This window comes from Saccopteryx leptura, chromosome 7, assembly GCF_036850995.1.
Source record: "Saccopteryx leptura isolate mSacLep1 chromosome 7, mSacLep1_pri_phased_curated, whole genome shotgun sequence".
Taxonomy (NCBI): Eukaryota; Metazoa; Chordata; class Mammalia; order Chiroptera; family Emballonuridae; genus Saccopteryx; species Saccopteryx leptura.
The window spans coordinates 113,494,653-113,517,702 of record NC_089509.1 but is presented as its reverse complement, the minus strand read 5'-3'; the positions used below and the strand labels follow the sequence as shown (position 1 = coordinate 113,517,702).

Below are 23,050 nucleotides of genomic sequence, written 5' to 3'. Positions count from 1 at the left end.
GGGGAAGAGAGAGACAGAGAGGAAGGAGAGGGGGAGGGGTGGAGAAGCAGATGGGCGCTTCTCCTGTGTGCTCTGGCCGGGAATCGAACCCGGGACCCCTTGCATGCCAGGCTGACGCTCTACCACTGAGCCAACCGGCCAGGGCCTTAGGCTAGGTTCTTGATGGGAGGCCATACACCAGTGAGCAAGGTGGAGAAGGGAGGAACCATCCTGAATGTTCCAGCCCAGCAATCTCCCAACTGAATGCAAAGCAGGGAGCAGCGAGCTGGAGAGTGCTAGAATCAGTCACGCCCAGAACAGACTCATCCTGCAGAATCAGGAAAAATAAACCTCTGTTCGGCCATTAGGTTCCGTGGTGGTTTGTTACCCGGCAACAAAGGGAGAGATGCGTGCAAGGAATTCGGTGGCATAGACAGTCTTTTGTTTGGTAAATTAGCAGGTGGACTCCCAGGTGCACTTGGGTCTATGTGCTCTGTAACTTACATGCTAGTGACTTATATATAACTTATATAGTGTAAACATGCCATATTATAAAATTAAACCCTCCCTGCAACAATGTATCTGCCTGTTTGTTTTGTATTTTCTATGTACCAGTGATAAACCATCTTTTCATGTTTGACAATGATCCGTTTGTATTTCTCTGTGAACTGCCCGTTTATATCCTTTGCCTCTTCATCTATTATTGGGTTGTTCGTTTTTTCATATTAAGAACTTTGCATATTAGGGAAAGTAGCCGTTTTAAGAACATCTCCGTTTGGCAGCTTATAAATCTTTTAACCTAGTGCTTTGTTGTGTATAAATTCTAATTTTTCATAGTCCAAGTTATTGGTGGATGTCGTGCTTAGAAAGGACTTTCTTCCTCCAAGATTTTTAAATCATCTCAAGTACTTTTATGGCTTCATTCCATAATTAAAACCTTTCATTCATCTAGAATTTTGTCACAAGGAAATAGGATCCAGCTTAATTTTTGTTGAAATGGCTAGTTCCATTAAAATGAACCCACGTGTCCCCCACTAAATTTCCTTGAAGTCAACTCAACTCCCGGGTCCTCCATCACGTCCTGTTGACCATTTCCTTTGCTACACCGAACTCTTTATTTATGCAAGTTTGTAATACTTGGTACTTAGGAGCTATTCTCCAGGGGCACTCTCCTAAAAGAACTGCATGCATCAAGGTAAAAAAAATAAAGCACGTGGGCATTCTGATTACGACTGCACTGCATTTAGACTGGGGTCTTTGCAAAAGGGAGAACAGGTGTGTCTGCATTAATCTGTCGTTTAGGTCCCTTGCAGGACTAATCCTCATCCCCAGGGCAGGACCCAGGTCCTGCCTCTGGGGCCCACTCAGCCCAGGCTCTGGGCTGCTCCCCTGCTTCCTTCTCTGCAGAACGTGGGCCTGACTCACGCCAAACCACAGCTCAGATCCACCTACGTGGCCCAGAAATTGTGGAGAACATGACACCAAGTCCTTGTGCTTAAGGACAAGCAATGATGTCACCTTCTGTTTTACAGGCACTTAAAAGCAGCATAACCTTGGGCAGGCTGTGTAAGCTCTTAAAGCCTTTTTCTTCTCTTGCCTGTGAGATGTGCATGTCCCTGGCTGGGGGGTGGAGGGGGGAAGAGATGATATCTCTGGTCCTCAGCTGAGTCAGGGAGCAGGCGCACCTCTGCAGGGGTCAGATGCCAGGGCCTGCTGCCTCCTCCCAACACCCCTGCACTCTGTCCCCAGATCCCCCGTGGAGCCCACCAGATGGCACACCCCTGCCCTATGTCCACCCCCACCTGCCACTTTCAAGTCAGAGTCAGAAGTCAAAGATTTTTATTGTTCTATAGATACTTCTGAAAAGAGATCTGAGAAAATATACAAAGCGTTTAATAAGTTTCATCTCCAGGGAGCTCCTCCATCCGTCTGACTGGAGGCGTCGACGCCCTCCTCTGCAAGGCTGGGGGCTCAGAGCAGTTAGCGTATGTATCGGATGATCAGTAAAAACATGCAAAGCGAGAAGGCAAAGGAAAAATGATGCGTTCCCCCAAAGCGGAGAGGGAGGGGAATTTCAGAACAAAGGGGAGGCAGGGTGTGCAAGTACCAGGTGGCTCTCCCCCCTCTCCACATCATCCTCGAAAAGAGAACAGCTCTAAGCTTGGAGGAAGCAAGGAGCCCCCACCCGCCCAGCAGGACCCACAGCCCACGCCAGGTCAGTGCTGCGCTCAGCCCAACAGCACAGGGTGAGGAGCGACCTCCCCCCCCCGCCCTGTTCCAATGTGCCAGAGGCTGTGGGGCCCTGCCTGTGCTCCTGGGGGGGCCAGTGCTGGGGGCCTGGCTCCTCTCTCTTTGGTTCCACTCAATGATTGTGCTTGACGAACTCATCCCCTCCCCAAAGCTCCCGGCTCCCCCTGGTGGGCTGAAGGCACTGACAGGAGTCTTGGGAGACCCCCGGGACAACCACCTTCTCATGTGCTCTGGGGGGGAGGGGTTCCTCCCCGGGCAGAGCCCCCCACCCTCAGCCCAGACCCAGGAGCTGGGACACGGGAGGAAGTGTGCCATCCGAGGGTAAAACCATCGGGACTTCCCCAACCGTGCGGACGTTTCTGAACCCCACTCCACACCCCTCCCCCAGCCGCGTCCCCTAGCCCAGGACCCTCTGTGCCCGGCCCCTCCACTGTGTCCTTCCCGTGGACTGCCAGTGCAGCTGTGGGCTGGGTCCTGGAAGACCCAACTCCGAGATGATGGTCACAGAAACCGCCTTGGGGCACCCTGTGTCCCCCGGGGCCTGGGAGGTCCATGGAAGTGGGGTTCTCGAGAGGTCACAGCTCTGGTACAGAGAGGCAGGCAGGGCTGGACAGGAATGGGAAGACACGTCACAGCTATGGAAAGGCGTTCAAAGTACAAGCTAAGTGAGGGGCCAGAGATGGGCCAGAGAGTAGAGGGAAGAAAAAAGGTGTGTGGGGGGGGGGGCGGGACTGAGAGGGAGAAGAGGACGTCACACCGCCTGGCAGATGAGTGTCTCCACCACGAAGGTGTTCTCAAAGTGGCGGATGGCATTGCAGTTCTTGGCCCCACGCTTGTTGATCCCTGGAGGGGGGACAGAGAAATCCCAGTGAGGCCTGAGTCCTGGCCCAGAGCTGGCCGGGCTACAAAAGCCACCAGCCACAGAGCCCGAGCGGACCTCAGAGCTGAGGGGAGCAGGCGGCCCAGAACAAGCCCAGAACAAGCCCAGATCTACCCAGAGGCCCGGCAGGAAAAGGCTGAGAGCTTGGGAGCTGGGGGCAGATTGCCCTCCTGCTGTGTGACTTTAGAGGTGTTCATTAACTTCTCTGTGCCGAAGCTGCCTCACCTTTAAAGGGGGAGAGGTGACAGTGATCGTAATAATGATGACAATGATAACATACTCTTTAAGGACATAAAACTGTAAAACGGTGTGTGGCCTGTAGTTAAGTGCTCAGTTAACCTGAGCGATGAATGCCGTGGCTCTCTCCAGCTCTGGGGCCAGGCACTGCTGGACGGCCGGGTTGGAGGCCAGGACAGGGGCCACTCACGCCTCCGGGTAGCCCGGCGCCGCAGCCGGTAGGTGTCCTTCCCATTGCACAGGTGGTAGATGAAGGAGCCCAGCGCCTCCTTGTCGCTGACGTGCTCGGTGACCACCATCTCCTCCTGGATGATGTACGTCTGCGGCAGGTAGGTCCCCCTCTGCAAAGGGAGGGGCCCTCGGGCAGTCAGGACCCAGGCTTCCCCTCCTGTGGTCATCACTGGCTCAGTGCCCACTCCCGTCCCCTCCTCCTGCTCTCTCGGGCTGTGTCACCCCTGTCGCTGAAATGCACACACGGCCCCCCTCCCTTGTCCTAAGGCTTCACAGCTCGACTTTCTAAGATCCCCACGTACTTCCTGCCGTACCAAATACATGTACACTGCTCCTCTGGTCTCCTCCCCCAACAGGGGCAGGGCCCCGGCCTCTCTCTGCACTGCGCCTGGGGCGTGGAGCAGGACACGGACTAGAGCGTGGGGTGCGCTGTGAAGTGAGCTGTGGACTGGGGCAGGGACGGGGTCACGGACTGAAACATGGGGTAGGGTGTGGAGTGAGCTGTGGACCCGGGTGTGGACGGGGGCAGGGACGGGGACACACACCGGAACGTGGGGTGGGGTGTGGAGTGAGCTGTGAAGTGAGCTGTGGACTGGGGCAGGGACGGGGTCACGGACTGAAACGTGGGGTAGGGTGTGGAGTGAGCTGTGGACCCGGGTGTGGACGGGGGCAGGGACGGGGACACACACCGGAACGTGGGGTGGGGTATGGAGTGAGCTGTGGACTCGGGTGAGGACGGGGGCAGGGACGGGGACACACACCGGAACGTGGGGTGGGGTATGGAGTGAGCTGTGGACCCGGGTGTGGACGGGGACAGGGACGGGGACACACACCGGAACGTGGGGGGGGGTGTGGAGTGAGCTGTGGACCCGGGTGTGGACGGGGGCAGGGACGGGGTCACGGACCGGAACGTGGGGTGGGGTATGGAGTGAGCTGTGGACCCGGGTGTGGACGGGGGCAGGGACGGGGTCACGGACTGGAACGTGGGGTGGGGTATGGAGTGAGCTGTGGACCCGGGTGTGGACGGGGGCAGGGACGGGGTCACGGACTGGAACGTGGGGTGGGGTATGGAGTGAGCTGTGGACTCGGGTGTGGACGGGGGCAGGGACGGGGTCACGGACTGGAACGTGGGGTGGGGTGTGGAGTGAGCTGTGGACCCGGGTGTGGACGGGGGCAGGGACGGGGTCACGGACCGGAACGTGGGGTGGGGTGTGGAGTGAGCTGTGGACCCGGGTGTGGACGGGGGCAGGGACGGGGTCACACACCGGAACGTGGGGTGGGGTGTGGAGTGAGCTGTGGACTCGGGTGTGGACGGGGGCAGGGACGGGGTCACACACCGGAACGTGGGGTGGGGTATGGAGTGAGCTGTGGACTCGGGTGTGGACAGGGGCAGGGACGGGGTCACAGACTGGAACGTGGGGTGTGGAGTGAGCTGTGGACTCGGGTGTGGACGGGGGCAGGGACGGGGGCACACACCGGAACATGGGGTGGGGTGTGAAGTGAGCTGTGGACCTGGGTGTGGACGGGGCCAGGGACGGGGTCATGGACCGGAACGTGGGGTGTGGTGTGGAGTGAGCTGTGGACCCGGGTGAGGACGGGGGCAGGGACGGGGACACACACCGGAACGTGGGGTGGGGTGTGGAGTGAGCTGTGGACCCGGGTGTGGACGGGGGCAGGGACGGGGTCACAGACCGGAACGTGGGGTGGGGTATGGAGTGAGCTATGGACCCGGGTGTGGACGGGGGCAGGGACAGGGTCACGTACCGGAACGTGGGGTGGGGTATGGAGTGAGCTATGGACCCGGGTGTGGACGGGGGCAGGGACGGGGTCATGGACCGGAACGTGGGGTGGGGTATGGAGTGAGCTGTGGACCCGGGTGTGGACGGGGGCAGGGACGGGGACACACACCGGAACGTGGGGTGGGGTGTGGAGTGAGCTGTGGACCTGGGTGTGGACGGGGGCAGGGACGGGGGCACAGACCCCCCGTCCGGCCCCAGGCCTGGCTGCCACAAGGGAGGACGGCCAGGGCGGGACAAGAGGCCGCCAGCACCACCACTCACCTTCACGTTCATGAGGAGCTCCCAGAAGTTGCGCGGGGGCAGCACGATGGTGGTGTTGAGCTCGATGACGTAGCACTTGTCCAGAGAGATGTCGTGGTAGGCGGTCAGACCCTGGGAGGGAGGGGGCCACGTCAGTCCCTCCGGGACAGGCTTGGCCCGGAAGGGCTGTGAGAGGCCTCCGGCCAGTGAAGGCAGGAACCCCCCCCATGCCGTGGGGGACAGACCCCGCTGCCCTGAACACCGGGCGGTGCTCCCCTTGTCTGCTCCTCTCCTAGCCTGGGTCTCTAGCAGGTTCCACTGACTAGATGGATAAAAGCCACCAACGGTTAAATGCTTCGGTTGTCACAAGGGTTTCTCTCATGGGGTTAGAGCTGAGGTTTGGGGAACATAGTAACATCCCAGCTGCATTCCATCAAAGCCACGAGGGCCATCTCTGTGGCCCCTCAGCGAGACGTGCGCCGTCCCAGGCTCTCTCTCTCTGTGCTGCACCCGATGAAATGTCTATAAAACGGGACCCAGCCTGACCCACGACAGCCAGCGCCTGCAGCCGTCCAGTGCCGAGAACCCCCACGGCTAGTTCCTGTCCAGCGATAACTGCACCACCCACACGACGACGAAAGCGATGTCTTTCAGACCTTGACAACGCTCAAGTGCAGCAGGGTCCTGCACACAGCTGACTTTACTCTGTAGGTAGTCACAGGCTGCGCAAGGGACACCAGCCCTCTCCTCTCATGCTTGTCCTTCCTAGGACTCTGGGTGGAGGGAGAGCTGCGGGGCCCCGGGCCCCCCTCTCCCCGCCCCGCCCCGCCCCTGGCCAGCCTCACCTGGGCCCCTCTCTCCCCACCCTGCCCCTGGCCAACCTCACCTGGGCCCCCCTCTCCCCGCCCCACCCCGGCCAGCCTCACCTGGGCTCCCCGCCCCGCCCTGACCCTGGCCAGCCTCACCTGGGCCCCCCTCTCCCCGCCCCGCCCTGACCCCGGCCAGCCTCACCTGGGCTCCCCTCTCCCCACCCTGCCCCTGGCCAGCCTCACCCGGGCCCCCCTCTCCCCGCCCCACCCTGACCCCGGCCAGCCTCACCTGGGCTCCCTGCCCCGCCCTGACTCCGGCCAGCCTCGCCTGGGCTCCCCGCCCCGCCCTGACCCTGGCCAGCCTCACCTGGGCCCCCCCTCTCCCTGCCCCACCCCTGGCCAGCCTCACCTGGGCTCCCCGCCCCGCCCTGACCCCGGCCAGCCTCACCTGGGCTCCCCGCCCCGCCCTGACCCCGGCCAGCCTCACCTGGGCCCCCCTCTCCCCGCCCCGCCCTGACTCCGGCCAGCCTCACCTGGGCCCCCCTCTCCCCGCCCCGCCCTGACTCCGGCCAGCCTCACCTGGGCCCCCCTCTCCCCGCCCCGCCCTGACTCCGGCCAGCCTCACCTGGGCTCCCCGCCCCGCCCTGACCCCGGCCAGCCTCACCTGGGCTCCCTGCCCCGCCCTGACCCCGGCCAGCCTCACCTGGGCCCCCCTCTCCCCGCCCTGACCCTGGCCAGCCTCACCTGGGCTCCCCGCCCCGCCCTGACCCCGGCCAACCTCACCTGGGCCCCCCTCTCCCCGCCCTGCCCCTGGCCAGCCTCACCTGGGCCCCCCTCTCCCTGCCCCACCCCTGGCCAGCCTCACCTGGGCCCCCCTCTCCCCGCCCTGACCCCGGCCAGCCTCACCTGGGCTCCCCGCCCCGCCCTGACCCCGGCCAGCCTCACCTGGGCTCCCCGCCCCGCCCTGACCCCGGCCAGCCTCACCCGCTGGAAGTCATGGATGATGTCCGCAGGGTCGCCGCCGCCAAACTGGGGCACGGGCACGTTGATGCGCTCATAGTTGTCCTCGAGGTAGATCTTCACGTCCTCCTCCAGCTCCAGCCGCGTGCGGACCTGGGAGGACAGGGAGTCCTCGTAGAAGACGCCGCAGTGGAAGAAGTTGTCTCGGGCCAGCTGAGCGAGGGAAAGGGAGAGAGGCAGACTGGTCACACGGTGCCCCCGGCATCGCCCCGGCTACCGTTCTTGAGGCCCTACGGTCCGGGGATGCCGGGAGGGTGAGGCCGTGGGACCCATTTCACAGATGGGGAGACTGACAGACGTGGGGAGTCTGGGAGGGTGAGCCTGCCTGCCGCTCCCTAGGCGGACGACTTCTCTGCGTCTCAGCTTCCCCATCTGGAAAATGAGATGCTTCCTCAGGGTTCCTCTGCCCTCCAAGTCTGAGTCTGTGCTCGGGAAATGTGGCAGACCAGCGGCGGGGAGACCCAGAGGGACGGACGGACCCCTGATAGAGAGCTTGGGGTGGGCGGGGGGTCCTCGGGGCAAACGCGGGCAGCGCGCGCTGAGCAGCAGCCCTTGGTGACTCCAGCCCCTCGCCCAACCTCACACGGCCTTCCCCGGACCCCAGGCCTCATGAGAAACCTTGAGGAAGGCTGTGTCCCTGGAGTGCCCGGCCTAATCACTCCATCCATACAGGCGGGGAGGCCGTGTGACGTGACGGAGGCCACGTGACTGACCGGGTGGCCTACTCGGACTTCCCCGAGGGCTCCTCCACCTGGGCCCCGACCGCTGGCCTGAACTGGACAGAACTCCCCTGTTCTCTCCACGCAGACTTTCAGGATGAGTGGTCGTGCGTGAGTCCCAGGGTCCCAGGCCACAGACCTGGACACTGCTCTCAGTGCCCCAGTCCCTGGGACTTGCGATGGGAGAGGAACCCCAGTGTGTGAGCGAGAGCTGGGAACAGGGGGGGGGGCCAGGAGCCAGGGTGGGTCGGGGGGAGGGCTGTGGCCACAACGAGAAAAGGCCCGAGGGTCCCACACAGGAAAGTGAAAACCTGGAACGGGTGGGGAGCCCGCCATGGTGGGGAGGGGAGGGAGGCCCAAAGGGGAAACCAGCAGGTTCCCAGGGGAAAGTCCCAGGGGACAGAAGCTCTTCAGTGACTTGCACTGTGTGGAAACTGGATGACGACGGAAGTGAGCGCCCAGCGCTCGAGGGTGGGAGGTCACTCGCGTCATGAGTAACTGGCAACCTGCGGCCTCTCTGTCCCTCTGAAAGTCCCCGTTCATTGCGCTTACGGTTCCTGTTTAATTTAACTACTTTCGGTTCTGAGGACGTGTGGACACTGCCTCCCTCCCTGGGTCCGGGCTGTGGCCGTGAACAGTTCTCCCAGCCAGTCTCCCGCTCAGACGGGCAGTGTGAGCGGACGGCGGGGGTGTGACTGTGGCCAGGGCCCCCTGTACAGAAGGAGGTGCTGAGCCCGCCCGTAAGCCCACCCTCCTTTCTCCTTTCATAACCCAGCGTCTCAACACGAGCTGGGCTTCCTGTGGGCACAGGGTTCGGACTCCGATGGGATCACAGAGTTCCAATTTCTGCTGGATCCGAGTTTCTGGTGACAATGGCCCGGGGTGACACAGGCCTAGATTCCAATCCCGGCTTCCCACCACGGACTGTACCCTAGCTTCCTGCTGACCTCAAGTGTGTCTGATTCAATGAGTCAAGACTCTCGTCCAGGACCCGTGGGTGTTAGGGAACAGGGCCCCAGTCCTGGCTCCTGGACCAGTGAGTGTGAGGCCCCCCCCAGGACAAGGGGCTGAGGATGGGCTGGCCTGAGCCCCCCCCCCCGGGGGGGCATGTCCAAGGTTTCCTGCTGCTCCCCCTTTCCCTGCCCACGCTGCCCTCTTCTGCCAGCTCCCACATTCCCTGCAGACTGCTCCCCTCGGAGGTCTCCCCTGCCTCCCCGCGCCCGGCCTCACCTGAGTGAGGAAGAAGTATCGGTAGATGTAGACGGAGGCGAACACAAGGCCCATGAGCAGCACGACCATGCCCATCGACAGGTAGCACACGCCCCCCACGGTGCCCGCCTTCTTGTGGCGGTGGTGGGGAGGCCGCTCCTCCTGTGGACAGCAGTGCAGGGTCAGCTGGGTGTGGTCCCGCACCCCAGACCCCTCCCACCCCTTTCCCGAAGCCAGACCTCTCCCTGCTGGCCGGGAGGGAGCCCTGGGGTCAGGGGAGGGACCACCGACCACTACGTGGAAGGAAAGGAAGCTTTGGGCGCTCCCCAGCTCCCCCGTACACAGAAATCGAGACCCACCACAAAGCCACATAAAGTGACACACTGGGGCTCAGCAGGGGCAGCTGGAATTCCCCGTGCTGTGGACTCATGTGACCAGCTGTGACTGCAGTATACTCTCTCAGACAGAGAAGGGGGGGACCACAGAGGGCCTTCCTGATTGTGCCAGTCTAGTCACCTGTAGGAATTGGGGTGCTCTGGGCAGTGGGGAGGCAGGGAAGGCTTCTAAGGTGGAGAGAGACAAGATCAACCGGAAGGCCGGAGTCCACGGGGTGGACGGATGGGAGAGGGCGCCGTGGGCGGGACCGTGGCAGGAGTCGCCCACTGGCTGATGAGGACGGGGGCTCCAGGAGGCCCCCGGGGTCTGGGCACGGGGGCCCTTCCCCGTCCCGTCAGGCAGCACTGGGCCCGTGGAGAGCGCACACAGACCTCGGCCGGCTGGCAGCGCCGGGCGGGCTGTCAGGACAGGAGCCTGCGGGGCGAGGTCTGGAGGCTTCCGGGAGCCAGGGGACGTCTGCCAGGAGGGAGACGTGGCCGTGGCAGCAGCAGCTGCCGCCAGGGCAAGAGGCTCCTGGTGAGAAGGCTGCCGTGGGAGCCCGACTCGCGCTCAGGACAGGAGCTGCAGGGCTGCTGAGAAGCAGCCAGCCAGCCTGAGCCAGCTCCAGGCCCCACGTGTCTGGGCGGGCGGGCGAAGGCACGCGTGCAGATCTCGGGAACACGGCTTTCCCTGGACTGAGAGTCTGGCGACTTGGGCTCTAAACCAGCTATGGGACCTTCGTGTCTCTCATCTTCACACCTGCTCCCCCTCCTTCCGCTGCCCCAAGCCAGGCCCTCCTCTGCCTGCAGCGCCCACCACCCAGCTCTCCTCCACGGTGTCTGCATACAGCCAGCGTGAGGTGAGAGGCCAGGGCCGAGGGACCCCACGAAGCTGGGAGGAACTCCTCTGGGCCTCAGCCTCTGCCACTGAGTGCTTGCTCAGCCCCCTTTTCCCTCCTCTCTTTATCCTGGAGCAGGTGGCAGGAGGGTCAGGACGCGGTTGAGGTCCAAGTCATCCAGGACAGGCCCCTGTCTGTCAGCACAAGAGGTCTGGTCTGGTGGGGCTGGGGCTCCCAGCCTGCTGTGCCCTTCAGGTCCCCTTCCCAGGGACCCCTGGCTTAGCACACATGGGGTCCGGGCCTCGGGGAGCAGAAGGGAGTCCCACTGCAGGAGCTGATGCCTCCTTGCCAAGGGCAGAGACGGTGTGGAGGACTCGCCCCTCTTTGGGGACATCTGTCACCAGGCCAGCCAGCCCCCAGCCTCAGCAGCCACGGGGTGAGACACAGAGCGGAGAGGTGCCCCTGCTGATCCTGCTCCTCATCACCCCAGTCTGTGCTCCGGGGAGCACACCCGGTAGAAGCCAAAGTCAAACCCACTGCCCCCAAGGGCGAGGCCCATCTGCAGCCCTGAGGCCTCCCCGCCCTGGCCCTGCTGCTGGGACTGGAATGAAAGCCAGAGAAGCAAGAGTGAGAAACCACCCACCCGACCAGCATCTCCTCAGCACCCTGGGGTGCTAACCAAGGTCACAGCACAGCAGGCCCTGGCACACGGGGCCCTGAGGGACCGCTGCTGGACGAGGCGGGTCTGCAATGGCTGTGACTTTCCAATGGGCTCCCAGGAGCAGCACAAGACAGGGCCACCCAGGAGTCAGGCTTTGTCAGCATCTCACAAGGAACAAGCCACCCCAGGGGTCTAGCGTTGTCAGTGGGTCAGTCCTAGGGGACCAGTCACCGACTCAGAAGGTAGGTTCCACCCCATACCAGCTGTGACTCTCGCCCTCTGGGAGCACATCTGTACTTAGTGGGGCTGCAGGATCCAGAGGACCAAGGGTTGAGAGGGGCCCCCAAGGAGGGCTGGGTCCGCTGGGGTCCGGGCTGGGGCCCACTGTCCTGGGGGGGTGACTGCCTCCCCACCAGGTTTTGTCCTGGGGGGAGGGAGTGTCAGGATTAAAGGAGCCAGAGAACCTGAAAGTCCCCGATACAGGGTAAAGTGCTGGATAAAAATAGCAGATCTTTATCAGCCGGACTTTTCCTTTTTCGGGCCACCGCCAAGACAGCTGTCGAGGCTGCACGGGGGTCCCCCAGGCCCCTGCCCCTTCGTTCAGGGACACCAGAGGGGCCAGCCTGTGTGAACTGCTTTAACAACCGCAACAAAACAGTCCGCGGGCTACAGAAGCGAGCCCCCAAGGGCCAGCTCCACAGAGCAAGTCCCAGCCAAGGTGAGGCTGGCTGACCAGTGTTCTGGCCGCCTTTCTGCTTCTGACTGGGTCCAGTGTTTCTAAGGGGCCCGGCCTGCCAGCCACGGAGGGAGGTAGGGCTTACGCGGCCTCCGCTGGGCACTGTGAAGGTTGCAGACCCCCCACTTTTCCTAGATGTGCGGTGGGCGTTCCCTCTCCTGCCTGTTGACACCCCCCAGTGAGCACCTACTCCTCTAGCCTGCGGGCAGCCAGACCACCCAGAGGCACTACGGCTGAGCCGTGGCTGGAAGAACGAGCAGGACCAGAGGCTGTCCTGAGGCAGATGAGAAACCACGGATGTCCCCACTCCCAGAAAACAGGGCCCCGCACAGGGGGCGAGCCCTGACACCTGCCCCAACGCCGCCAGGGTGTCCCGGGCCTGACACCAACTACACAGTCAAGACCGAGGCTGGACTCCCAAAGTCCTGGCATACTCGCAGGCCCCTCGCCCTGGGCACCAGCAGCCGGACAGTGGCCTCTCGGGACTGCAGCCAGCCTGGGCCAGAACCTGGGGCCTCACCCCTTGGGCTCCTCGGCTGCCCAACTCATTCAGAAAAACAGCCCAGGGCCTGCTTCTGGCAGCCCCCAGCCGCCATGCTGGAGACACAGAGAAACACAGGCCCCCCCTCCCCCATACACACCTGAAGCAGTTAGCCACAGCCAGGCGTTTGGGGGCTTCCATTTGTGAGTAGGAAAAATATTGCACAGTTTCCATGGCAACTGGGCTTTCTGAGCAAAGTGCCTGGCTGTGCACTCCTGCGGGACACGTGAGCCAGACCTGTGGGGGCCCGAGCGGGGCCCGGGCCTCTGCCTGCTGGTTGCACTCGGCCCCACAGTGGCGCTCATTAAATGATTTAGCAAAGCCAGGGCCAAAGCAGGCAGGGGGAGCCCAGCCAACCGGAGCATTACCTCAGCAGACGCTCGTGGCTCCAGGAGAGTGCGCCCCAGCTGCCTCCCCTCGGTGACATCTCCAAACCCACTGCAAGCTGATTGGGCCCCCGCTGCAGGCTGTTAGCAGGAGGCCAACAGGGAGCCCTCGCTGCAGGCTGTTAGCAGGAGGCCAACAGGGAGCCCTCGCTGCAGGCTGTTAGCAGGAGGCCAACAGGGAGCCCTCCCTGCGGGCTGTTAGCAGGAGGCCAACAGGGAGCCCTCGCTGCAGGCTAGCAGGGAGGCGTCTCCTCACCTCCTGGCTCTCCCACTCCTCAGCATCTCCCTTTCCCAGGCCTCAGACCATAGAGAGACAAAGGGCATCAATGTGTGAGTGTGTGTCCGCGTGCGAGACAGAGACAGGCAACGGCTGGTGAGGGCGGGGAGACTGGGCAGAGGCCCTCTGCCCACAAGAGCATGCAGCGCTGTGCTCAGATGCACACACAGGCGGGGTCAATGCCAACAGAGGCCACGCCTCTGCCAGCAGTGGCCGCCCCTTCCTGCCCTGTGGCCCTGTGGTCCAGAGACCGCAGGTGCGGGCAGGTGAAGGGAATGGCGTGGGCCCCTGACCACACTCCCACACGGCCCTCCGCTCTGCTCGCTGGCCTGGGCGGGTTCTCTCTGCCATTCTGCTCGGTCCCTGACAGTCAGGATGACACTCCGGAGAGAAGGCTCGGCAGGACAGGAGGACGTCAGCCACTGGAAGGGCTCTCCTCGGGAGACAGAGCTTGGAGACGCTGCGCTTCTGTGATTTTACCAGAAACGTGTTTTTTTTTTTGTCACTAAGAGAAACTCATTCTCTCTGGCACTCTGCTGACAGCCCTGAGGCATGCAAGGGCAAGCCAAGAGGAAGAGAGAGAGAAGGCAAAAAAGTCCCAGTCCCCAAAGTCTCCCTGGGAAGGCCCAGGGCAGCCCAGGAATAGGACAGCCTGTGCTGCCTTGTCACCAAGGTCCCGGGGCAGGAGGACGCCATGCCTGGCCAGACCCGCCCTCCTGGCTGGCAGGGACCCTCCCCCTGCCAAGGGCCCAGGGGCAGGGCACAGAAGGTGAAATCTGATTCTCAGGTATGCAGGCTGGGGAGGGAGAGACACAGGGGCCATTAATCAAAGGCAAAAACCAACGAGAAAATCACCAGCGCTGAGATGATGAGATATTGAACATGTTTTTTTCTTCTTGCAGCCCCAACCCGGGCGGGCTGAGTCCGGAGATGCCCACACCTGGCCAGGTGTGTGTGCACATGCAGACACAGGCGGACTGTGGGAGAGGGGGAGGGGCTGGGAGGTGCAGGGCTGGCCAAGTCATTAACAGGTACAGTTGTCCTAAAGGTGTCAGATTTTAATCCTCCTCGGGGCCCCAGTTGCTCCCTCCAACCAGCAAGAACGAAGCAGCCAGGAGGTGCTAAGAGGGGGTGCTTCCCACAGAGCCCCGGGCTTCTCATTACCCCCTGGGCACACACCAGGGAGAGCTGGCAGCTGGAGGCCCAGCTGGGCCCCCACCCCCACCCCCACCCTTTCCGGGCCCACTGAGGCACTTCCTCCCAGCAGCAGGTCTGGGGACAGAATCCTCCTTGTGCTTCGGTGTTCTGCTCAGAAGCAGGGGGAGCCCGCTCCGAGGGCGCTGCCACTGCCCTCGCCTGGCCCCCAGGCCTGCACATGGGTCGACAGTTTCTCTCAGCGGCCGGAGTGGCTCACCCACTGAACATATCTGTTCATCCAGTGGTCCGTCCACAGCTTTGAATCTTACTGAGTCCAGTTTGGTCCCCAAGAAAGGGGTCCAGAGTCACCTCCAGTCAGGAAGAGACCTTCTGGTAAGCTTTCCTCTGCATCCTCACCAAAGTGGCACACCACTCAAGCAACCTGTCCTGATGACGCAGCTCCCGGGGGCCTCCCACCCAGCCTGCCTGTCCTGCCCACCCCCCCTCCTTCGGTGCCCTAATCAATGGCTGACACTTGGTGCTAGACCACAGCTGTGAACGCTGTTGCCTGCTGTGCTCACCCAGGGGCACTGGATGTGGAATATGTGCCCACTGGCCCAGTGAGGAAGTCAATTCCTCCCAAGGCCCCAATTCTAGCAGAGCCAAGAAGAAATACCCCAGCCCCCTGAGTACCACCACCTCAGGATCTTGAGTAGCTATAAAAGTTCACTAATATGCACATCTGTTTTAAAGGTGTCAGATTTTAATCCCCCTCCTGGGCGCTCCTTCTCGGCAATTAAGAGAGTGAGGGGACTGCCCGACAAGGTCTAGGGGAGGAGCCTCGCTCCGCAGGCTCAGGGCCATTACAAACAGCACCAGGAAGATGTGGATATTTCCATTTCACGCTGGGTGAGGGGCAAGAGAGGACGCTGGATTTTGAAGCCAGAGGCTGGTTGTCAGTTACAGCCAAGGTGATGCTGGCATCTGCCACCCGCCTGCCTGATACCCTCAGCGGGCTGCTGCTGGAGAATGTGCCACTCCTGCGAAATTCGGTGGACCTTCTGATGGAGTTTGAATTACATCCTCCCGTGGTCTGGCTGGTCCTCCCTCCTGCCAGAATCCTAGCGCTCTCAGGGGCAGGATTCTGTTTTCCAGGCCTCAGCTGGGTGCCTGGCAGCTGGGAGAAAGGGTAAGAATGCAGCCTGGGGCACTCCCCACCCCTGTACCCTCCTGGGCTGAGCGGAAGGGATAAAGGAGCCACAAGAAGTGCCCCTTGCAAACTTTTACTAAAGCTGCAGACTAATCTTCAAATATGGCGTGCCCCTCCCCTTCCAGGCGCCAGATGAAGACGGAGCTGCCTGGGTGACGGTCATAGCATCCCCCACGCTGCAGTGACCACACCAAGGGGCTTGGGGGGACCCTGTCCAGGCTATCCACATTCTGAACGCAGGGTGCTTGCTCAGGCTGTGACACCCATGCCTTAGGCCTCTCTCCAAAGTGCCCTCTTCCAAAGCACAGATATTCCTCTGCGTCCCCCTCCCTCCCTCCTCTCCGGGGGAGCTGTATCTGAGCCATCAACTTGGGGAAGGCCTTGGCACTGCTGGAGAGTCCTCACGAGCCAGCCTGGGGAAGAGGGAGTAGACAAAGACTTTTCTTCGAAGTCCTGCCTCAACGGGAGCGGGGGTGTCTTAGTGCACCTCAATACCGCGGTGAGCGACAAGTAGACACCTTCGCTCGGGCTCTCTAAGCCTGGCGAGAGCAGCTCTCCCTGCCGGCGCCACGCGTCCTGCCCCCTCCAGGCCCTCCGCGGGTCAGCCTTCACGCCGCTGTTTCCCACCACGAAATGCCTTCTCTCCCCAGGCCCGGGGCAGGGGAGGCGGGGGAGGGCGCCGGAGGGGCGGAGTGCACCGAGGCTCCCCTACAAAGCGCCCGCCGCGGGGATGCGGGGGGACACCCGGGCAGTGGGGGACCCTCCCCGCGAGTGGAGGGGACAGCCCGAGCGAGAGCCAGCAGAAGAAGAAAGAGACGACAGGGGATGGGTGGGCTCGGGGAGCCCTGCTTCGGAACCCCGAACCTAGAATCCTGGATGTGCGGCCCAGCGGGTTCTGGTTTATTTCCATTTCATCTTTCACCACTTTGTGGTCCACCAATTCCGGTGCGGAGTGGCCCCACGTCCCCTGCCCCTAGAAGCACCCCCTTTGGGACGAAATCAGCGGTCCCGCTTCCCCTCTCCCTGGGCTGGCTCCAGACCCTCCCCACCGACCACCACCCACCGCCCTACTTTGGAGAAGCAGTATCTACCCTCCTCCCATCCCCCACCTGGGGACTCGACTCGGCCCTTCCCCCTTGATTGGAACCAGACGCAAACCCCCACCAACGACGTTCCTCTAACTTCCTCCGCCCAGCCCCCTCCTTTTCTTCGGGAGCTGCGCTCCTAGGGCCCCGACACTTTTGGAGCGGACACTGAGCGCTTCCTCACCTGAGGACCAGCGACTCTGATCCCCCCTCCCACACTTTGGCTTCCGCTTTAGGACAGGACCAAAGCCCCCTCTCCCGGCTTTAGGATGGGGGCCCCATTCCAGACACCCACCCCGCCTCCGCTCACGGCGCGGGGGCCCCGGTGCGCCTCGGGCGGTCCCCGCGGCCGGCGAGGCTTGCCCTGGTCGCCCGCCTGAGCCCCCGGCCCCTCTCACCCGAGCCGGCGTCAGCAGAATCTCAGCGGCCGGGCCGGGCGTCGGGGCCGAAGCCGAAGCCTTGTCGGCCTTGTCGCCTTTGATGCCAGCCACGGCGGGCTGGAAGCTGATCTTCACCATGGCTGTGCCGGGCCGGCTCCGCCCTGCAGCCTCTGCCTGTGCAGCCTCTGCCTGTGCAGCTTCTCTCCGTGCAGCCGCTGCTCCGCTCTCTGCAGGCACCGGAAGTTTGGATCCTGCTCGTGTCCCTTTCTCTAACCCCGCCTCCAGCCCTCCCCGCCACTGCCCACCACAGGGGGGCCTTGGCACAGCGCCTGCGCCCCCTTCCTGCCCACTGGGTGCGCAGTGACCCCTGCCGGGCGTGCTGCTCCGACCTGGGGAGGACTGAGGTTTGCTCACTCACTCACTCACTTACTCACTAACTCACTAACGGTATCCATCCATCCACCCATCCATCCATCCATCTATCCATCCATCCATCCATCCATCTATCCATCCATCCATCCATTCATCATCTATCCACCCATCCATCATGCATACATACATACATACATAATCCATCTATCCATCCTTGCTTCCATCCATCCATCCATCCATCCATCCATCCATCTCTCCATCTTTCAGACATGGACTCAGCCCTCTTTGCAGCCTTATCCCTTCCAGCCCCTTCTCCAAGTCCAGCATCTCCAGAGCACTGTCTGTTAAACAGTGTTTGCTAGGCAAATGCAGCTTAGAGACACTTCCCCAGACTCATTTCCCTCTGCTCCACGTCAGAAGCTCTTCTTTGGAAACCTGGAGCTTCCACTGCACCTGTTCATAGCTCTCTGCGCCAGTTTCTCCCCCAACCTGTCCTGGGCCCTGGGAGGAGGCTTCAAGACCAGGCACCTAACTGCTTTCCTGCATCCTGCATCTTGCATTTGTCCACACCTCATTTATTTCCCACCATCCATTTTCCTTCATCCTTTTTCCTGCAGACCTTCCTGAGGGCTCCTGGGTTTGCACGCTGAGGATGCTGGGAGTAGAGGAATGAAGACAGCCTGCCCCCTCAGTAATGACAGGCCCTCTCACCCTTACCCATCCAGGAGGATGGCAAGCGTGGAGGGCGGAGCCTCAGGGCAGGTTTCCTTAGGCTTGGTTTCCAGTTAAAACTGCTTCTTTAAAGAATCAGGGTTAGCGGGGAGGAGCAGGGCCTTCTTGGGTGTCTCTTGGCACCAAAGCCTTAGATCAAATGCCCAGGTCCTGGCTGGACAGGGGACACTGCCCAGCAAATCACACACAACATTGGGCTAAACACCAGCTTTGGTTGTACGGTTGGAAAGGCAGGGGAGTCTGAGAGCCTTCTGAGGCCAGTCTTCCACTGACCTCTCCTTGTTGTGTCTTGGTTGGCTGCCTTGAGCCCTGGGTGCCTACATCCCGGGGCTCAGATCTTGGGACAGATGGATCTAGAAAGAAGAAGTATTAACTGATGAGAAGGCCACCAGCCTGGAGAACTGGGAAAGGAATAGGGAGATGGAAGAAGATGCTTTGGAAGAGGCGAAGAGGAGTTTGGTTTGGACGAGGACCAGAGAGGAGGAGCTGTTGACTGTTGTTAACTGGTTGTGAGAACTTTGGGGTGAATCTTCACTGTGGAGAAGCTGAGCTTCCAATCCTTGGTTAGATTCCCCCAACATCTGTTTTTCTAATGCCCCCAACATCTGTTCTTCTATTTAGAATGTGTTTGCTAAGCGCCCCTACACGCCACGCATGTGTTAAGTCTTGGGGTAGAAAGCAGAAAGACTCAGGACCCCACTCAGCAATCGAGGACCAGATCATGTTCATCCTTCCATCTGCCAAATTATTTCATGTGCATCCTCTCCTCTCATCTTCATCCCAGCCCCTGAGACCTTCCATAGCCCTTGTGCTGGTGATGGAATCGAGGATGACTAGATCCAGGGTTGCAAAGCCAGTAGAGGGCAGATCTCCGGCGGGCAAGGCAGGACCGTCTGGCTGAAACATCCGTGTCTCTGAAGTTGGCACACATGAACCCCGCCTTCTCAAGAAGGCCTCCCCTGCACGCTGGCCTGGGTTAAGTCCCCCCGCCCTGTGTGCCCTCAGCGCCATGTGCACGCTCTGTGTTTACCTCTCCTTGTCCTCCACCTTGGGCCCCACACCAGCCAAGTGCCAGGCCCACACATCCTACTGCACTGATTTCTAAACGTTCTGGTCTCAGGACCCCGAGGAGCTTTGATTTATGTGGGTTATGTCTGTCAACGTTTACTATATTAGAAATAAAACTCAGAAAAATTTAGAACACAAGGATACCTCTATTTCATTAGCCGTCCAAAGAATGTCACCATATGTTGTATAACCTCTAGAAAAGTCCACTAATGAAAGAAAAAAGATTAAAAAGGAAAATATTCTTTTAGTGTTACTGCAAAAATAGTTTTCACCTTGCAGACCTCCTAGACAGGTCTTGGGGGCCAGTGGGGTTTCTGGACCCCACTTATAGAACTGCCGCCCTTGTTGACGTTCAAGCACCCACAGTCCATCCTGACTGGTGGTGGCACAGTGGACCCAGGGTCAACCTGGAACCCTGGGGTCAGTAGCCAGGTTGGTCCGTGGTTAAGGAATTTATGAGAAGCAATCCATGCAAAACGAAAGTGGAGCCACCAGTGGATACTTCTCGCCCTCCCTTCCACTCTCTCTCCTTAAAAAGAAGAAAAGAAAAAAAGAAAAGAATGCACAGTCCATAAGATTAAAATTGGCAATGATTTTCCCCGTTATACCTCAAACAATGGTGTGTCTTTCAATACCCAGTCTGAGAGCTGGTGGAATGCAGTATAACCGGTCAATAACCCACGGGGCTCCTGGAGGTGGCAGGAAGTTGACATCACACACTGAGTTTTGTGGGTTCAGGTAAGAAAAATAGCAGAGTGAACTTGGGGGTCAGGAGGAGGAGCCAAGTCTCCACGGAAGATGCCAGAAATAGGCGGGAGCTGGAAGGATAGACAGGTTGCAGACGGGTCACAGGGACAGGAGAGCCGTGAAGGATGGGGGAGGGGGAGCTAGGCTGGCTGCCCTTGCCCTACATTTCAGCCACTGCCAGCCCTGTAATCCTGTTTGTCCTTCTGTCCTTTCATTGTCCCCTCGCGGCTGAGTTCCTCTGCCCACCTCCCTGGTCCCAGGGCTGGCTCTGGCGCCTCTGGGGAAGGTGACACCATCATGCCCTTTGGAACCCCGTGCCCCCTCCAGTGCTGCTGCGCAGTCCCACGGCAGCCCCCTGTGGGAGACTGCAAGTGGCAAAGCCCTTTGCAGTTCGAGGCTTAGCAAAAGGCTAAGTTCTCTCCCCCATCACCTCCATATTGGCTAAGAAGCTGAGTATTTGCACTCATCTCATCCCTCCACTTCACTTTCTTGATTAAGTTGCTGGAAGCAATTTACATGCCCTTCCTGGCACCCCTTGTTTGTTCAGATGTTGGTTGATTTCATTTATGCATGGTGGGGGGATTCCTGTTTACACCTTCAATGGATTCCTGTTTATGCCTTTAGAGAATTCCTGTTTTTGCCTCAGATGTGTGACTTTGTATCAGAGACTTCCTTATTTGCATATGGCTACATAATAAAGCAAACCGGAGGCTGTTTCGTTCTGTCTTGCCATCAGCTTGCAGAGGCCTCTGGATCCCATCCTTTTTCTCTTTAAGTCTATTTTCTTCATGCCACATGGTTCTCCCTCAGGACCTGGAATTACTAGCCACGCTGGTCCATGGCAGTCCCCTGTGAATGGTGCCCCTCGAAGCTAAGCAACAACCTGGGGCCGTGTGGCTGCATTCTCCAAGTCATTCTCAAAATAAGACCCTGACCAGTGGCCCCAGCGGCACCTGGGAACCTATTAGAAGACAAATAATCCTCTCCAGAAACTCAGGCATGCTCTGTGTCTTACTTAACAAGTCCTTGGGGATTCTGATGTGCACTTAAGTTTGAGAACTGCTCTCTTCGGCTCTGTTCCCAGTCCCACGGCCTCCTCCTGTCCTCCCCAGACCGCCCTCGCCTCCTGGGCAGCTGAGCTCACCTCTCGCAGAGCATCGGGGAAGCTGCCCTGTACAAACACCCTCATGCCCACAGACCCGCCGCCCACCAGCAGCTGCCCCTCCGGCTACGTCAGTGGTAGTGAATCTGGTCCCTACTGCCCACTAGTGGGCGCTCCAGCTTTCATGGTGGGCAGTAGCGAAGCAACCAAAGTATAAATAAAAAGATAGATATAGCCTGACCTGTGGTGGCACAGTGGATAAAGCGTTGACCTGGAAATGCTGAGGTCACTGGTTTGAAATCCTGGGCTTGCCTGGTCAAGGCACATATGGGAGTTGATGCTTCCAGCTCCTCCCCCCTTCTCTCTCTCTGTCTCTCTCTCCTCTCTCTCTCTCCTCTCTAAAATGAATAAATAAAATAAAAAATAAAAAAATTAAAAAAAGATAGATTTAACTATAGTAAGTTGTTTTATAAAGATTTATTCTGCCAAACTTAGCGAAAATCCAACATAAAGTACTTGGTAAGTAATTATTATTATATGCTTTAACTTGCTGTAACTCTGCTTTATAAATTTTATAAAGTAAAGTTACTTCCCTACTTTATAAGTCACCATGACTGTGGAACCGGTGGGCGGTTAGAAAATGTTACTACTCACAGAGACACAGAAGTGGGAGGTGGGTATGAAAAGGTGGACTCCCCCTGGGCTACATGGTCCTTCCTGGCCACTCCAGCTGGGAGAGGCCTCTGTCTGTCTTTGCTCTCCTCTCAGACCCGTCCCACCTGTTGATGAAGATTCCATTCCTCCCACCATCTCAGATAACCTTAATGCCTTGGCCGTCCCCCTCCCAACCCGTCACGGCCCTCGGGTCCAGACTTGGCCTCCCTTCCTTCCTGTCAGCTCCAACACATGCTTGGATTAATTTTGAAAGAAACAAAACACATCCTTGGACCCCTTGTCCCCTCCACTTGATAGCCTGGTTCTCTCATTTTCTTTTCTTTTCTTTTTTCTTTTTTTGTGACACAAAGGGGGACAGCTAGGGACAGACAGGAAGGGAGAGAGATGAGAAGCATCAATTCTTCGTTGCGGCTCCTTAGTTGTTTATTCATTGCTTTCTCATATGTGCCTTGCCTTGTCACTCGCACCACACAGAGCGAGTGACCCCTTGCTCAAGCCAGTGCTCAAACCAGATGAGCCCAGGCTCAAGCTGGCTACCTCAGGGTTTCGAACCTGGGTCCTACGCGCCCCAGTCCGACGTTCTATCCACTGCGCCACTGCCTGGTCAGGCTTTTATTTTCTTCTTGGCCAAACTTCTAGAAAATTGGGTCTCCATTTCTTCATCCCTCCCCACACTCATCCTAGCTGCCTCTGGCTTCTGCCCTCAGGCCTCTACCTGTTGTTTTTTTTTTTAATTGATTTTAAAGAGAGAGAGGAAGAGGGGGTGATGGGAGAGAAAAAGAGAGAGAAGTATTCCTTTGTGGTTATACTTAGTTGTGCATTCATTGGTCACTTCCCATATGTCCCCTGACAGGATAGAACCCTGAAACCTTGGCCTTTCAGATGCTCTTACCGACTGAGCTAACTGGCCAGGGCTCCACTCATTTTTTTTTCTGTTACTGTTTGTTTGTTTTTCTTTTTAGAATTTTATTTATTGATTTTACAGAGGGCGGGGAGTGAGAAGTATCAACTCATAATTGTTCGTTGGTTACCTTTTTTTTTGCTTTTTCTTTTACTTAGAGGCGAGGAGGCAGAGAGACAGACTCCTGTATGCACCCCAATCAGACAATTCTCTGCTCATCTGGAGCGCTGCTCCATTGCTCAGCAACTGAGCTATTTCAGAGCCTGAGGTGAGGCCATGGCTGTGGGAGAGGAAGAGAGAAAGAGAGAGAGAAAGCGGAGGGGTGGAAAAGCAGATGGCACTTCTTCTGTGTGCCCTGACTGGGAATCACACCCAAGACTTCCACACACTGGGCTGACGCTCTACAGTTGAGCCCATTGGTTACTTTTCGTATGTGCCTTGAGCAAGCAAGCCC

At 59.4% G+C, this 23,050-nt stretch overlaps 1 protein-coding gene across 1 annotated transcript; it reads right to left on the bottom strand.

Moving 5' to 3' along the window:
* Positions 1–1,801: 1,801 nt before the first annotated feature.
* ITM2C (integral membrane protein 2C) lies at positions 1,802–17,243 on the bottom strand. Its single transcript, XM_066345788.1, has 6 exons — positions 17,018–17,243; positions 9,395–9,535; positions 7,410–7,598; positions 5,638–5,748; positions 3,537–3,687; positions 1,802–3,072 (listed from the first exon to the last, which is right to left on the bottom strand). The coding sequence occupies exons 1-6, from the start codon at positions 17,135–17,137 to the stop codon at positions 2,981–2,983; spliced, it is 804 nt and encodes a 267-aa protein (XP_066201885.1). The 5' UTR covers positions 17,138–17,243; the 3' UTR covers positions 1,802–2,980.
* Positions 17,244–23,050: the final 5,807 nt, after the last annotated feature.

Excerpts from the sequence above, each read along its gene's own strand:
- ITM2C (XM_066345788.1), bottom strand. The coding sequence starts at position 17,137 with ATGGTGAAGATCAGCTTCCAGCCCGCCGTGGCTGGCATCAAAGGCGAC. Across the intron at positions 9,536-17,017 it reads TTCTGCTGACGCCGGCTCGG|GAGGAGCGGCCTCCCCACCA; the intron begins GTGAGAGGGGCC and ends TGCTGTCCACAG. Across the intron at positions 3,688-5,637 it reads AGCTCCTCATGAACGTGAAG|AGGGGGACCTACCTGCCGCA; the intron begins GTGAGTGGTGGT and ends CTCCCTTTGCAG.